Below are 17,308 nucleotides of genomic sequence, written 5' to 3' on the forward strand. Positions count from 1 at the left end.
CGGGAAACATAATCAGTGGTCCAAGTTTCCCACACTGAGCTTAGATAAAAGTTTGCTTCAAAAAAAGAAAATTGAATAATAGAAATGAATATAAAAAAGTATACAAAGGTTCAAAAAAGTAAAAAATATCTTGGAAATAAGGGGGAGTGACTCTGAAATAGAAAATATGTATTTCATACGCTGATACTTTTGATGATGAAAACCTTGACATAGACAATCGTTGGTCATTGGAAATTGTTTTCTTTCAATGTTTTCCCTGATAAACAAACTTATGGTCAAGTCTCTCTCGCCCCCTGTTCAACTCTCCCATGGTTTAGGGAGACATGAGCCAATTTTCGGTTCCTAAAAAAAAAATTCCTGTACTCAAAATGTTCATCTTACCATCACTTCAATATTATCTATCGTTACCTATTTGAGCGTGATATCTTCACGCAAAAAAATGAGTTGCTACCATTTACAAATACAACTTAGGTGGTTTCACAGTAAAAAAAGGTTCAACTCTTCCGGACTCCCCATATGTATTCATTGAATGAGAAAATCCAAAAAAATATTTTTTCAAGATGAATTCCTCTGAATAAATGCAAAAGAGTGTATATCATTCTCATTCTCAACAAGCTACACCATATTTTATTTTCACTCTTTTAAACAGTTCTCAAAACATCGATTTTTGTTTGAACCTTTAACTTTCAGGAAATGAGTGCATCAGCTCACGAAGCCATTTTTGGAATATAAAGTAACCTTTTTCAAATTATTTAATTTTAAGCTCATTAGTCACTCATTAGTCACAACAAAACTCTTGGAAAAACAATAGACAATCTGCAGCTTCTACTAGATTCGACATTAACATGGTTCAACACATGGAGGCTACGTATAAACCCAGAAAAATCTCAGTTTGTCATATTTCATCACAACATTACTCCGAACTCGCCTAAACTGGTTCTGGCAAACTCCAACATCGCTTGCAAAAATAGTGCCAAATACCTAGGTGTTGAGCTGGACCACAAATTGTCTCTGATGAACCACACAATACACAACAAGAAGAAATGTATCAACAGGAGCAAGCATTTAAGATCCTTAACCTACAAGAACAAAGGAATAAGCACCAAAACAGCGGCTCATATTTATAAAACAATATGCCGCCCTCTGTTGGAATACTGTCATCCAATCTATATCACCAGTAATAAAACTGTCAGGAAGATCCTTAGTACCGCAGATACCACATCGCTCAGGGGAATCACTAAAATGAGACACCCCAGGAACTCCTTGTATAATCCTCCCAACAGCATGTTATACCGGGTGACTAAGATAATACCAATTGAAGAAAGAATAAAAAATCTCTGGAAAAAATTCGCGGTAAAGCAGAGTAATACTGATATATTGAAAACCTACTGCATTGAAAGAGATCCAAACAGAAGACCCAACAGAAAGACACCGCCGAACACCATATGGGAAGAACTCCAAAAGTTGTCCGCAACACCATAGTTCATAGTTCACTATTCATAAAAAAATAAATTTTTTTTTTCTTTTTTACATTTGTATGCAATTAATTTTTTTCAATATTTGTTAACATACCATATTTTGTTTACAAAACTGGCTGAAGGACTTCGGTCGACGGCCTTTTGGATTGTTCCAATAAAGAACTGTTAATAAATAAATAATTTTAAGCGAAATAATTTCAAGTAATGATCTACAACTTTTGAATCTAGATTTTTCCGATGTGGGGTCTTGTTTAGCGGAAATCATACAAATCCTGATTCACCCTTAAAAACGAACACCTACCCCTGTTTCGAAACTTCATTTACTCATAATTTATACTTAATTTTCTGACCAACCGAATAACCAAATACTGCTGAGATTTTTTCTCTAAATTTTGTATCGGAACCGGAACCAAAAATCAGAACGTTTCACAATTTCAAGCAGAGCGAAAGACAACGTTTTCCTTTGAATATTTTTTTCTACAACATAGGGACTGGAAGTTATGTTGGTTCAGGTCCACTTCGCCAACCAGATTCGCCAACCACATTGAATACTGCATACACACTACAAATATTCATGAAATATGAAGGCGCATAAGCCCAATTTCATTTCGGTATTTCGAGCAGGCTGTTAGCTTTTGATATGAAAGATGAATATGGGTCCAACTAGCCCCGGCTCTCCCCAGACAGCAACACATCATCCCAAAATATGAGCAAGGTTTCGAATTCGTACTAATCCAAAGCCAGGAAAAGGCTGATCATGAATTTATACGCGGGCCCATCTGACGTTCATGACAACGGGAGCTATCTCTTCTATTTATCATGTCATTTGCATGTTATGTCAATGCAGAGATAGAACCCCGTGGATTTTGTTGACCTGCTGTTCTCGCTGCAGGAAAAATATGGAGCTACCGGGGCGAAATAACATGTTTGTCGCGGTTTAAAATTGGAGAATATGAGAAAGATATTGTTCTACTTATATAAGGTAGTCCAATGGGGTATTTTCCTAAATTTCAGAATATATGTCATTGAAATCCTTATAACTCAAATGTATCGAAATATATTTTTTTAGAATTTCAACATATTGCGTTTTGTCTGTATTCACTTACGAAAATTCTGATTTCAGGAGAGCTCTCTTATGAACATTCTACGTCATTTTCACAATCCGGCAGCGCCGGCGAATCAATAAAGGACATGAAAGTTTTATGATCATCATAGACTTAATAAATATCAAGTTTGGTGATCACATTTGACAAGGAAAACAAACAGTACATAGAAATATCAAACAATGACACAAAATGTCATCGTATGTATAGACACAGATTACAGAAATTTTTTTTTTTAATGTGTGGATATAGAATTCTATATCTTCTTAATCAGTTCCACTGTTGTCTAATTAACAAAAATTACTAGACTTTAGTGAAGGCATTCTACGTCACAAGCTTTTACATATTCGGGTATATTTCTGAAAGTTCTTAATTTTGAAGCCAATCTTTTACGTGTTTTATAACTAATGGAAAAGTGTTTCCATAAATAATTTTAAATTCGATTTTGGAGTTTTAGGACACTTGCCCATTTGAAGAGTGGAAAATAATCATAAACTTGTGAAAGTATGATATTTATCCATGAAACGTAAAATTTTTTAGAAAAGTCTGAAAATGATATTTCGAACTTTGTAAAAGGAATTCTACGTGTTTATTATATTTTTAAGTCCTTCCCAAACAATTTGCGTTCATGAAAGAATTTCAAGAGACAGGAAGTTTTTTAATTGAAAGGGCTCTGTGGGTTGAACAATAATGATGGAATGAAAATACGCGCTTAATGTCCATCGCCAAAATAGGCGATTCTTTGGTTTATCAACCAAACTATGTTTAGGGGGCTATAACTCCGAAAGAGTTATAAAAATAGGGGTATTCTGTCTTATTCTCGAGAAAGTGTGGCAAAATTTTGTTGCTTTAATTTTGGAAGACACTGTTAAACATTTTGAAAACATATACAAGGATTTATTGAGAAATTCTTAGCCTAATATAGAACCAAACAAAATTTCAATGTAAAATATTTTATTACTCAACATATTCCCATCGTAATTGGATAAATTTATTACAGCGAACCTGCAACGTCCCAGGACCTTTAAAAAAAAGTGTTTCTACTTGCTCTGTAAACCAGACCTCCACAGCCTTTATTACCTCCTCGTTGGAAAAAATTTACGACATTTTAAACTTTTTTTCAGTTGAGGAAAGAGATGGTAGTCGAATGGAGCCAAATCTGGAGAATAAGGGGGCTGTTCTAGTAATTCAAACCTTAAATCACGAATTTTTTCCAAGGCAACATGAGATTTGTATGCAGGGGCGTTGTCCTTCAAAAACAAAACACCTTTGGATAGCTTTCCGTGTCTTTTCTCTTTAATTTTTTCCTGTAGAATGGTCAGTAATGTCGAATTGTAATCTCCGCCTATTGTTCTACCCTTATCCAAAAAATCAATCATGATTACTCCATGGCAATACCAAAAAACTGAAGCAAGAACTTTTCCATCAGATTTTTGGACACGAAACTTCTTAGGTCTTGGAGAACCAGAATGTCGCCATTCCATCGATTGTTGCCTTTGTTTCTGGATCGTAGAAATGTATCCAAGTCTCATCCATAGTAAACATCGGTTTAGGAAGTCTACATCGTTTTCAAATCGAGCACAGATCGAACGCGATGCTTCTACCCTAGCACGCTTTTGGTCAACATTCAAACATTTGGGGATCCATTTTGCAGCAATTTTTCTCATGTCCAAATTGACGTGAACTGTATGATGAACGCGTTCGTATGAAATATTCAGTGCTTCAGATATCCGTTTTAGCCCAATTCGACGGTCTGATAAAATCATGTCATGAACTGCATCGATATTTTCGGGGACTGACACAGAAACTGGCCTTCCCGATCGGTCATCATCTTCAATGGAAAATTTACCTCTTTTGAAGCTTGCAGTCAAATTTTTCACGGTCGCATACGAAGGACATCATGGTTCGTTGCTATGGTAATGCAATATTTTTTATGCATGGAACTGGTCTAGGCTAACTAGCAATACATCCTCGTAAGTCACTCTTTTCATCTTGCAGGGAATTAGAAATACTTGATTAGATTTTTGCAAGCAGGAAATAAGAAACCATTGTGAGTAATGTATTATTTTTCTCGATTGAAAATTTCCTCTTTCATTTCACATGGAGTACAACTGATAAGAACTAAAAATCAATTAAGAACCACAATATCTTTTGTGAAAATATCTGAGATATTTCAGAAGTTTGTAGAAGAAAATTTCGTTATAAAATCTCAACCACCGTACCATGAAAATGAAGCTAAAACGGATTAAAAGACATTCAAGAAGTTTTTCTCTTCATAAATTGTTTTAAATGAAGTTCGGATAACCTTGGAATTTGTCCATTTTTTCTACTTCAGTATCTCTTTCAGGTAGTAACTCTCCTTCGATTCTTAATTCATTTCTGATGGTTTCATCGGAAATCCAATCAATTCTTTTCAGGAGGAAAAATTCCTTTGTCCTTGATAATTATTGGGTGATTATTCCTGGTCCTTTGAACCGTCCAGTATTCACTTCAGGATCCACTATCAAAGAAGGAAATCATTCATTTTCCATTCAATGAATTGAGATGAGATTGCTCGATTTTTAATTGGTTTTTCTTGGATTGGTTTCTTGAAATTATCAGGATTCAAGTATCATTATAGAATCGTCCACTAGACTCCTTTTGAATAATGTATTATTGAACGTGACTGTCTTTATTGATAAATTCCCCGATTTTGAAGGAGATTAAAGGATTGCCAGTACCTACCATTTCATCCAGAAAATAAATCCGTACCTTGCTGAAACTTCAAGCAACTTGACCTGCTGTAATAAAAATAATCAAAACTAATTCAGATAAATAACATCTAATGAAATAAAAATCATCGATCTGAATCAAACATCTCTGACGAGGTCAAATAATACCGAAACCATGGTCGGCATCTACCCTTTCTGTTGATATTTCGAGAAATGGTGGCTAGTTCGCCTTCAAATAATTATGAGAATAATCATGTCCTTCGTGATTAGGCCCGAAAAATATTGTTGAATTGTTCACAAAGCTCTGCCTCAACCTACTCGAGAAATACCTAATCTTCCAAGTCATTAAAAATGAGAAGCTGATTAGCATAAATCTTCGATTAACAATTTTAGGAACTATTGTTTTTATCAACAATATTGTACCTACCTATTTGATTGAGGTGAAACTTGAAAACAGAAGAGGAAATCGGATTTTCTTTCTGAAATGTGTTAATTTTTTGAATACATCGTTACATTGAAGAGGCAACAGAAATCTTTTCGGGTATAAATGTTTTTTTCAAATCGTCAATTATCGTTAGTGACATCTTTCGAAATTAAATTCTTAAGTAGAGATATTGTTTCATATCTTTGCACAGCTAACCTCACATTTTGCGATTCAAATAGGAAACAAGATTTCTCCTGTTTTATCCTCCATCAGAAAAACATTATTGTTCAATATGGCTGAAACATAAAATGACCAATATAGCAATAAGGAAACCTACTTTTTTGGTTACATCATTTCAACAAATCATTCAGTCACATAAACTCACTTCCATAAATGAGAATCTAACATATGAACTATGCTCAAATTTGTTCATCACATTTTTGAGCATTTCAAGAGTAGATCTCTCTTATTCATGAAGGTTCAGTTTTTGAAAATACGAGCTAACCAAACTAGAGTAGTTCGATGTAGTTCACAAGTTATACATTTCGAAAGTGATGATTTTGTGTGATTCTCTTCATCATATTATAAGGGAAAAAGGCCTTTCCCTACTGAAGTGTCACACACTGTATAATAATTCGTTACATATTGTCCCTCAGTTTTCTCACAAATGGACCTTTCAATACTACATAACACATTTATTCAGTTCGATCAGATTTTGATATCTATTTCAAGATTTTAATATTTTGTATTTTGCCAGGTCCCAGTAAGTTACTTTTCATAACTTGGTGAGTAATATCCCCTCCTAGACTGAAATAGAGCTCGCTGCAAGGTTAAAACCATTAATGATACCTGTAGTATCCCATATCAATTCAATCCTTTGAAGTACTTCGAAAGCAAATCCGAATTGACAATATCGAATTTGAGAATTGAATATGAGAACGAAAAATGATAGCAGTTTCGTTTTTAGCGATTCACTTTTCAAATTTCGAATGAATTATCCACTTAAACCGTCCCGTAGATCAACGAAATTGATGAAACATTGACAAGTAGTGTAGAGACATGCATGAAATTACATAGTATGCATAACAGTTGCAGATTGGTATTTTACCCACTCAATAATTCTTCAAAGCTGAAAAGTCGTCAATATGCAATTTGTTTTTGCTAGAGGAAAAATTCGTTATGAGTATCAAAATTTCGAAAAAAATTCTTTCCATTCATGAAATGATCGAAATTTTAATTGAGGAATTGCTTCTAGTTCACACAATTTTCGCCTTTGAATTTAAATAATCAGCATCTGCAGATGTATTCATTTTTCAAAATTATAGAAACACAAAACTACATGTCTGAAACTATTGCTATTCTTGCTTTTCTATATATCTTTACTGTTGTGTTTACTATGCTATTTCAATTATCTTCCTATTAAATCTTCCTATTTATTAATCTGTAGTTAATTTAGCACTACACTACTATCTTATACTATTTCTTCACTTGTAACTTGTATTTATACTATTATCTTGGGTATATTGTGATAGTATGTGGTATTATAATGTATCAATAGTGAAGAATGAATGCATGGTAAAATATGTAAGTATTTTCAGCTAGTTGCCTCGTTCAGCAATTGAAGTTTATGCAATTCATTCACATTTTCATAACTCAGTCACCATGGTTCTGAGAAATGTGCGAATGAAACGATACTTAGAAGGAAAAAATTGTGAAGAAGAAATCCATGAAAATGGATTATGATGAAGAACCAAGCAAAAATGGAGGATTTAGGTTTGGCAAGAAGTGGAAAAAGAATTCCGAACTTGAGAAGATTCCAATCGTAATTCTCATTCGACTATGAGAATTTCTGAAGAAGATAAGCAGATGCTAGATTTACATTTAATTCTTGAAAACATTTAAATGAAAAATGTTTAGGTCCCTTGAGAATTCATCAAGGGTGTAGGTTTATAATAGAAGTTTCAAGACGTTTTAACTATCTCCTCAGAATTCCCTATTCATTCCTTTTCACTGTGCATTAAGTTCACAAAACAGAGAAACGTACTAAGGATAAATGAAATTCACTGAGCATGAAAAGCTAACTGAATAGAATTATGAACTTGAGGGGAAATTAACTCTCACTCCAAGCGTAGTTAGTGGATTTATCCTTTCTTGTATTCCACTTTTGTTCGGATTTAACTACATTCAGGCTTATGCTTGTTGTCTTTTCATATTCTCGATCATTCTAATATTTAATAATCTCTCAAGAAATTATGTTCCGACACAGATATGAAATTCCGGTTGGAAATTCCTTCTAGATTTGAAATCGAGATCATAAACTATGCAGAATTTTTCAAACGTTCTATGAAACATGAAAAATATTAAATTGCATCCTCAATTATTTGTTTCGATATGGATGTGATATTTGAAGACAGATAAATGACCAACTACTTTTGTTCAAATTTTAAGAAATGCTGGGATAGTTTTTCTTTTACATCACCAATAGTACGTTCACTTTTATTTTCCAGTTTCGTAAACGAAAACCTTTGAAAAGTCAAGTTTGATATTGAAAGTTTTGTAGAATATGAGCAGAAAGAAATAGGTAAATTGTAGGTAATTATAATACAATGAATTTATTAATTTTTATTAGTGGCATTGTTACTAATGTGTCCTTCTATTATTTGGCCAAATATTGAGAAATTCCAGATATAAAAAGTGTCTTTTACTTTAATTTTAGTTCATATCAAAGTTTTTGTTGAACTGTAAAGGATTCGTTACCTTGTTGATTTGTTTAGCATAATAATTATTCTTTAATATCTGCCTTTTCTTATTCTTGAGTCGATATTTTTTTTTTGTTTAAACTTATTTAATGGGAATGTCATATGAAAAATATTCAGAGTTTTCTGGGGAGTAAAGAGATCGAATAAAAAACTGAGAACCATGGACGTAGCCAGGGTTGAGTTTCGGGGGGGGGGGGGGGGGGGGGGGGGGTTTAAATGAAACTATTCTGATTTTGACATATAAAGTGAGACTTTTTGAAAATGATATTATGTATACCTATATTATTTCGGGGGGGGGTTTGAACCCCCAAACCCGTGCTGAGAACGTAGAAATAAACTCCTGGCTTCTAGAACACAATATACCGGTAGATTCGGGTGACTTGGGACAATCCTGTAACTTGGAGCATTTACCTCCCTTGCAGATTTATTTGTTTCTTACCATTTATGAGTGAAGGGACAAACTTATTAGCGTCTTTTCGGTTAGTTTAACAATTAATTCCTGTGGAGTTTGCCGTGACCAGAGCGTTTGAATTTACACAAAAAATTAACGAATTCGGGAAAGTAAAAGAGCGTTTTTTTATGGTCCTTAATTTTTCTGTCCTGTAGGTACATGTGCCTCACTTTGTGCATATGTAATTTTTTTTCTGGATACGTGGGAGATTGTGATATTAAATATGTCATAAAACATGGTTGTTTACTAATCAACACGCAACACGGATCTCATTAATTTATTTTGTTGTTTCATAGGTTGACTTGCAGCTAGGCAGCAGGAAATATGCCGATTTTTCGCAGGATATTATTATTTACGTTATTTCCACAAATAAATCACCAAAAAATGAAGGAAATCAAAGTTTCCTTGTTTTGTTTAGTTTTTTACATTTGAGTTTGAGCAATATATTTACTTTCGCTGTAATGGGGGTTTATCATTTGATTTCCTTACCGAATTTCAACTATATAATCACATAGTCTAATTTTTTCAAAACTATACATCGTCCTAATTGACCTATTTAATTTGCGAGTTAAGAAATCAAGAGATTTTAACTTGTGTCCCAAGCCTCCCAAATCGGTGGGTGACTTGGGACAAGTATATTTTATTTTTTTCAAAATTCATATCCGAATTCTGAAGCATGGTATATCGTATATATCCTAATCAATAGTCTGAGTCATTAAGCATATTCGAACCTCTTTTTCAGATAAAAGTAGGTCACCGTTTTGAAGAAATGTCAAGTTGAATTCAACAATCGTCCCAAGTCACCCGAATCTACGGTGAATGAAAAAATGTGTTTTCGGATTCATTGCGAATCACAACAGTTTTGTGCGAAACTTTTCTGCTACAGTTTCACAAAAATTTTAAAGGGAAAGAGGCATTTATAGTCATCCCCTTACCTACATCATATATTTTTGGTAGCTGTGTAGCATCAATGTCTATAGCAATAAATCTTCCAGAAAATTTCCTCCGTTGTGTATAGAATGTATAGTGGTATTCTTCACTGGCTCGATGAGGTGCTGATTGAAAAATGTATTCAATACAGCCAGCACCATGTGGTATCAAAAAAGGGATTATAATGTACCACAAAATCCTTAAGGATCAAGTTTCTTAAGCTTAATATAGCCACTGAATTTGAAACTAGAGAGTTAATTAGTTTAGTTTAATGAATTTGCAATTCAAGCATTTGTGGAGAATTGTACTATATGTGCAAAAAAAAATGAAATTAGTCCACAATAAACTAAAGAGCATTTTTTCTTTTATTTTTCTCAATTTCCAGTGGGAAAATAAGTGGGGTACTCCATTTGAAATAAAGTAGTTGAGGTCCATATCCTGTATAGCTGAAAGTTGAAGGAAATTCAAAATAATTCAAGTGATGGGAACTCTCTTGACTATCACAGTTGAAAATTTTGAAGAATACTGTGATACTCCTAGTAGTTTCCTTTTACGTTATCAACAGAGCTGTAAACCCAGTATAATCGAACAAAATAGGACACCATAAATTTCAGACTCATAAAGATTGCTCGATTTTGATTATTTCCAAGATGCCTTCCTGCATCTCCTTCAACGCCTGGAACTCCGTCAAACCAAGCCTACGTTTGTTGGAAATGTCATAGATTCCTTCCTCTGACTCAGTGTGTTCCCCTCTGGTTCCTCTCACCTGAAGATGATGAGTCTCAGCGACGGATTTCATTTTTTCTTTGTCCGCCGATAATTTCGGGACCTTGATATGTACAGAGGCTCTGATGGTGGTCCCTAAATTGGTCGGGCAGAACGTTAAAAATCCAAATCTCTCGCTTCTTGAGAAATTGACTTGCTGTTGGATGGCGTTCACTCCCTCTATCATTCTGCGGTAAACGTTACCCAAATCGCCTCCAGGTTCCATGGAAATCATACGTAAGTGATCCTCTTCGTTGACCCAAGTGAGAAACGTTTTATCCTTGTTCAGGAAGATCCCCCTGCCCACGGGCCAGAACCGACAGGCTTTAGCAGCTTTCAGGAATCTGTCCCCTTCCTTGAATAAATAATGATCATCTATCAGTCTTTCTTGCTCGCACTTTGGCATTTTGGTGAGAGGTCTGTATGTTCCGGACAGTTCCCCGCCTAGACCCTGGAAAGCATTCGTCATTTTCTGCTCTATTTCCTTGTAATGGTCCTCCGTCATGCAAGGATTGAAAGGATACCCTTCGATTGATCTCCCGCATCGCACCCTGGTAGAAATGATGTACTTATTCTCTGGGTCTAAATTCTGGAAAGCGGTGAGCTCTCCCCATTCCAGTGGTGGGTGAGTTTGGGCGGGGGAGAATCCCAAATGATAATCCTGGATTATGGCGTCGAAAAGTGGTGCGAAAACTGCATACGCCTCGGGGTCTGGAGCGTATATTCCAATTCCTGAATCCAGATTCATCAAGCCTGATTGGATGCAGTCTAGGAGCGTTGATCCGAATGTGGGAGTTCGCTTTTCTTTCAGTTCGTTATACATTTCTTGCGTTAGGTACTTTTTCAGTAGAGATTTCGAGTCTGATTGAAGTAGTCTGGCGTACGCTTCGTCCATAGCTCTCAACACGCATTTCACACGGCATTCCTTTGGACCTTGAGCCATATTATGCTCCCTGCTGTTTGGCTCGGTTCGATTTCGATATTTTCTGACATTGTGGTGACAGTTTTTTGAGGGAAGAAAAGGGGTTATGATTATGTTGGTTGAATAAGATCGAAAGTGATCATTTGTCCAATTATTTGATAATATACGGGAATATAACAATTTCGACGTTAATTTTCAATCAAAACTGGTCATATAGCTTGTTAGGAACCTTTCTGCAGGGTGTGGTTATACCTCCACAGTGTCCAAGCAATTCCACTTTAGTGAAATAGAATGACTTCTCATTCCTTGTGAGGTCTGCGGATCCAATCCATGGCAGGTGTATCAAGAATCGAATGCTTCAATTTGGTCACAAAACCTTTGGATCCAAATTACCAACAAAAATATGATTTTTCTCTTTCCACATTTTGAATATATCATCTCTCTTGGTGACATCCATCTATTTCTTTTTCATTTTGTCTGTGAATGCCCTGTTTTATCATGCCACTAAGCAATGTTACTTGGTACCTACTATCCCATTTGAGATTCCCGATTGAATGAATCATTTTAGCTGTGTTTGTATTCTAGGATCATTTTATTATTTGCTTCAACTTCTCCACATAGCTTTCAAGTGAACCAACTAGTTAAAGTCACTTTGTGTCGATCGGTTTCTGATTCTTGCAGTTTCAGATAGCCTTGAAACTATGGACCTTTTATGGTGCCTCAACTAGAAACCAATGATTTCTATAATTTAGGGCTATATCTAACCTTCTTCATAATACATTTTTTCTTTTAAACCCACGGTTAAAGAAGATACAATTAGAAACTGAGGAGATTTCACGAACATTTATCAAGCAAATTTCTAAAAATTCACTGCTAAACCTACCAGAATATCATGGTAAAAATATCAGTCAAGTAGATCTGAGAAGTATCTGGATCCTTACTGGATCCCTCACAGAGCTTTATCTCCTCAAGAAGCATCTAATGAGAGTCTAGCAGAAACTGCTGATTCTGTATAGGGAACAGGATGAAACTCCAGGTCACCTGGTGACAGAATGCTTCGCGATTGCCAGCCGAAGCAAAAAATGCTTGAGATGAGAAAATTGCAAGAGTCCTTGACACCATCCCAGATGCTAGAGTTTATTAGGACTCTAGAACTGGAAGGCTAGCTGTGCAAGACATGCACTGATGAGGGGCATGATTCATCTTAAGGACGCAGAGCAACGCAACCCCTTTTCAAATCTTTCAAAATAACGGTAGTCAACTGTTTTTTTTTTAGGGGGCGGTATAGGTTTGGTTATACAGGGTAGGTCTTTGATTTTTCGAGGTCAGAAGGAACAAATTTTTCCTTTGCCATTTTTTCCGAATCGGCTCGGTTTAAAAGATACAGGGTGTAAAAAAACCATACAAAATTTTATTTTTAGTCTCATCTCACAAACGGTTTCAATGAATGAAGTGATTTTCGGAGTATAGTTTTTTATTTATTTGATGAATCTTTTTCGAACACAAGATATCACCCACGTCTTCCAGTTTTCTCATTATGAGTATAACGTGCCATAAAAATACCAAATAAAATATACCCAACTCTTGAAACTGAGTTGTACGCTATAATGAATATTTCAACGTTTTGTGAAATAAAGCTATGCGTCATATTTTCTCGTATAATACGCCGTTTTCGAGTAATTTGATGTTCAAAAATTGAAAAGTATCTATATGTTGAATTCGAAAAATTGAGTACTTTGGCTGAATACAGCTCTTTTGAAAGATCCACAGAAGTATAGTGTCGCAGATTCAGCTAGTTATTCTGCAGGCAATTTGTTTTTCCAGGGGTGGCACAGCTCATTACGAAAATTTGAAATGTCTATATCTTTTTATCAGATCCGAATCGAAGAAAATGGTATAGGAAAAAAGTATTTCTTTCAACCTCAAGAATCTACTTTTGAAATATGTGTTCGGATCAAAGACTCACCATGTTTCTCTATTTACCTGCAAAATTGAAACTCCATTTAATCTGAGAAAACTAAGTTCAGACATTTCCATCGAGAAAATGAAGAGTTCAAAATTATAACCTACGTTTAAATTCTCCATCGACCCATTGAAACTCTCTCTGGCCAAGTCCATAAATCCATGAAAATTGTAGCAAGATCTAAAAACCATTTCCTGCCTAGCGAGTTCGATTGACCAATTATGGAGGCTTAAACCCCATACGGAATGAAATTAAACGGAAAATTTATTTCGAATACCGACCGGGCGAAATTCATGCATGTCGGAATACCTATGGCATTAAAATCTGAGGGACCTCATGTTTTGCAGTAATCGATGTTCCTTACCCAGGACACGTAGCGAGTTCGTATCGTATTTCTGGGAACGTGTAACTACTATGAAATTCGATATCGGTATTCTGGATTTACTGAATAAAATTGAAACTAGGCGATATCCAGCTCTACATACTGCAATATGCAATATTTCAACAAGAATGGCACGCGAACATCCGGAAAAGCGGCTGGAAAATCGATACATTTCCTGGGCTAATATACAGGATGTTGCGCACAGATCTTGGTGAATTGTTTATAGGTTGCCTTCTGTAACTTCCTTGAAGGTTGGAATCCTCCCAAACTCATATTAGTGAAAACCGAATCTACTTTTATGTATCAGTTGATGCATTGTTTGGATTTTATTTGCCTGGATGGTTTAAATTTATTTGTAATTCAAAAATTCATCGTTCATCGTTTCTTTTCAATGGCCCTCTGGCACACTGCACTTGATGGAAATACTAGAAGGATTCTTAGGTTGACTATCTACCTTAATTAAGAAGGTTATATTACTAACATTGATACAAAAAACTAAGCCGTTGTGAAAAAAACGGAAAATTGTGGGGGATGATAATTATTGTATTCGTTATTTTTTCCGCATTGTGCAGTTACACGTGTTACACCATTCCAAATTGTGAAGTTACGAAATGGCGTATGCGTCAGTCACAAAAAGGTGTTAATATACACTGCGCAAAAAATTAACGCACATTCTGAAAATCTCAATTTTAATGAAAGTTAACTCTACATTGACTTTATAACTTATTTTTTATGTTCTCTCGGGAAGGTTTTGAACGAAACAAGACACATTAAATGGAAGAAAAATTCAGGATTTCACTGAATCTTATGTGAAAGAAGAGAAATGAACGATTTTCAAAATACTGAAATGCTGATAAGTGATTTAATACTTGGTATTTCCACCCCTTGCGTTAATTACAGCTCGGAAACGACGGTTCATACTCAAAATGAGTGATCTTAAAATGTTCTGATCTAATCCTTCCCAGATTTCTCCGAGTTGGATTCCTAAGTCATTAAGAGTAGCTGGATGATTTTCTGAACTTCTCAGCCTTCTATTGATGTTGTCCCAAACCTGCTCAATCGGATTGAGATCTGGACTTCTTGCTGGCCATTCCATTCGAGAGACTTCAACCTCTTCAAGGTACTCCTAAACGATGCGCGCACGATGGGGTCTGGCATTATCGTCCATAAAAATGAAATTTTCACCAATGTGTGGAGCAAATGGCACTACATGCTCTTCAAGAATGTTCCTTATATACTTATCAGCATTCATAGCTCCATTATCAACGACCACTAGGTCTGTGTGAGCAGTCAAAGATATTCCACCCCATACCATAATCGATCCTTCCCCGAAACCAGTAGTATTCAGGAAATTGCACTGAGCATATCTTTCATGTGGACGTCTGTATACAAGGGAACGTCGATCACAATGGTAGAGGCAGAATCTAGACTCATTTGTGAAGAGAACTCTTTCCCAATCGGCCTCTTTCCAATGGATATGCTCCCTCGCAAAATCCAAATCCGCCCTTCGATGGGCTGGGGTAATAGCTGGGCCTCTGGCCGCGACACGAGGCCTTAAATCATATTCTCTGAGACGATTTCTTATTGTCTGAGTGCTAATTTGCACCTCATGAGTTTGCTCAAGCTGAATTTGAAGGAGGCGAGCGTTTGCAAACCGTTGTCTCAAAGAAGAAACTCTCAAGTAACGTTCTTGAATGGCAGTTGTTACCCGTGGTCTACCACTGGTATGGATACACTTGTATGGGAAACTCCAAACCTTTCTGCAATTCTTGTGTATGCCCACCCTTCTTCTCGCAAAACTACCGCTTGGGCACATTCCTCTTGGGTCAAATTGCGTGTTTCGCGATCGATTGTAGAAAATCAAACGAAAGAAAAACTATTGAACTATTGATCGCTAGAATTGATCGAGAACAACTTATTTTGGAATGGAGCCAATACATTCAAAATCTGATAATATCATCTTTTTTTATTCTTGCTGGGAAAAAACATCTGTATTGAAGAAAACCGTTGAAAGTGGATAACATATGCATGCATAATTCTGATAAAAATAATAATCATTGAAAGCACCCTCAGTTGTGGAATAAATTTGAGATTTCCATATTGTGCGTTAATTTTTTGAGCAGTGTATTAGGTCCTTTCATTTGCATAGCAAGTGTAGCACTTTTTTACACTAGGTGTAACTTACACTCGATTTTAGTATTCGTTTGCTGATTGGATTACACCAGTGTAGAGATGATGTAATTTATCTACACCTAGTCGAAATGAACTGTAATATTTGTGTTCTGTAGTGTGAAATGTAAAATTTGATGTTAATGTCACGGACGTCACAGTAATCTACTTCAAAATGGATACGATAAAATTTAAAATTCACGATAAGTTCATCACTTTACAAGAGGATGGAAAAGTAACATTTCTTCTGAGAAACGTAACCATAGATCAGATCAAAATTTTTGGTCTATGAGCATAACAACCTAACTTCAGTGATTTTTTCCATTCGTTTGCATAAATACACTGAAAATCAGCTGATTTAAAGTGCAGTGTAGATTACACTCTACCAAGAAACAGATGAAAGCACCTTTTGTTTATATTTTTTTCACAAAAGGCACGATATAGAGTTGTTACGAAGTTTTGACATTTAAAGTATCATTAATTCGCAATATAATTAACGTAGACCGCCGGTTGCACCTAGGTAAAATTTTAATACATATTGGAGAAAGTTTTCTCTGTTTCTCTGTTTCACTACTAACACTCAATTCAGCGAGAAGCAGTTTTTCTATGCGAATGGAACCTGTCACCTGGGAAGCTCAGTGGTAGATCACTTGAACGTCTATCAAAAGGTCGTGGGTTCGAATCCCGCCTAGTCATGTTTCCGATTTCAATTGTCGACAATTTTTCTCGTCATTCACATGAATATAATATTCCTGGAATGACTCAGATCCACTCAAAAATCTACTGTTCTTCCAAGAGAGGAGTCTTGTTGAAATGCAGAGGTAAAATTATTATACATAATTCATATTGAACGCGGGTCAAAGGGAGAGGGACAACTAATCATGCTGTAATCACATTTTCTGACAATGAGAAGTAACTCAAGATGAAGAAACTGAAATCAATATGTGAGTTTACTCATTGAAAACACGATGAACATTCGATTTGGTTCTTGCTCTAAACTTCTCTATCCCTATTGGACCTCGTATAACACAATAAGTTTCTTGAACGGAAGTTTTCATGCTCCATACATCACTGAGATTTATTGGATCTAGGAAGTGTTGTTACTGGATGTTGGAAGGGGACTAACTTCTGCAATAATTTTTCAACACCCTACCGCAGATGAACCTCATTTACTCATCGTGATTAAATTGTCGAAACAAACTAGGTCGGAACAACACTTTTACTAGCTTCTACTCATGTTTCGGCTATTTC

General features: G+C 35.6%; 2 protein-coding genes across 2 annotated transcripts in view; one reads left to right on the forward strand and one right to left on the reverse strand.

The window, feature by feature from the left end:
* Window positions 1-17,308, forward strand: part of LOC123308066 (sodium channel protein 60E-like) — a 176,680-nt gene that overhangs the window by 62,525 nt on the left and 96,847 nt on the right. The window lies entirely within an intron of this gene.
* LOC123308068 (arginine kinase-like) lies at window positions 10,204-11,647 on the reverse strand. Its single transcript, XM_044890605.1, has one exon. It carries the CDS (start codon window positions 11,562-11,564, stop codon window positions 10,473-10,475), a length of 1,092 nt encoding a protein of 363 aa, XP_044746540.1. The 5' UTR covers window positions 11,565-11,647; the 3' UTR covers window positions 10,204-10,472.

The sequence above is a fragment of the Coccinella septempunctata genome, chromosome 2 (assembly GCF_907165205.1).
Source record: "Coccinella septempunctata chromosome 2, icCocSept1.1, whole genome shotgun sequence".
Classification (NCBI taxonomy): domain Eukaryota; kingdom Metazoa; phylum Arthropoda; class Insecta; order Coleoptera; family Coccinellidae; genus Coccinella; species Coccinella septempunctata.

Bases quoted from the DNA above. Each gene is read 5' to 3' on its own strand.
- LOC123308068 (XM_044890605.1), bottom strand. From the start codon at position 11,564: ATGGCTCAAGGTCCAAAGGAATGCCGTGTGAAATGCGTGTTGAGAGCT.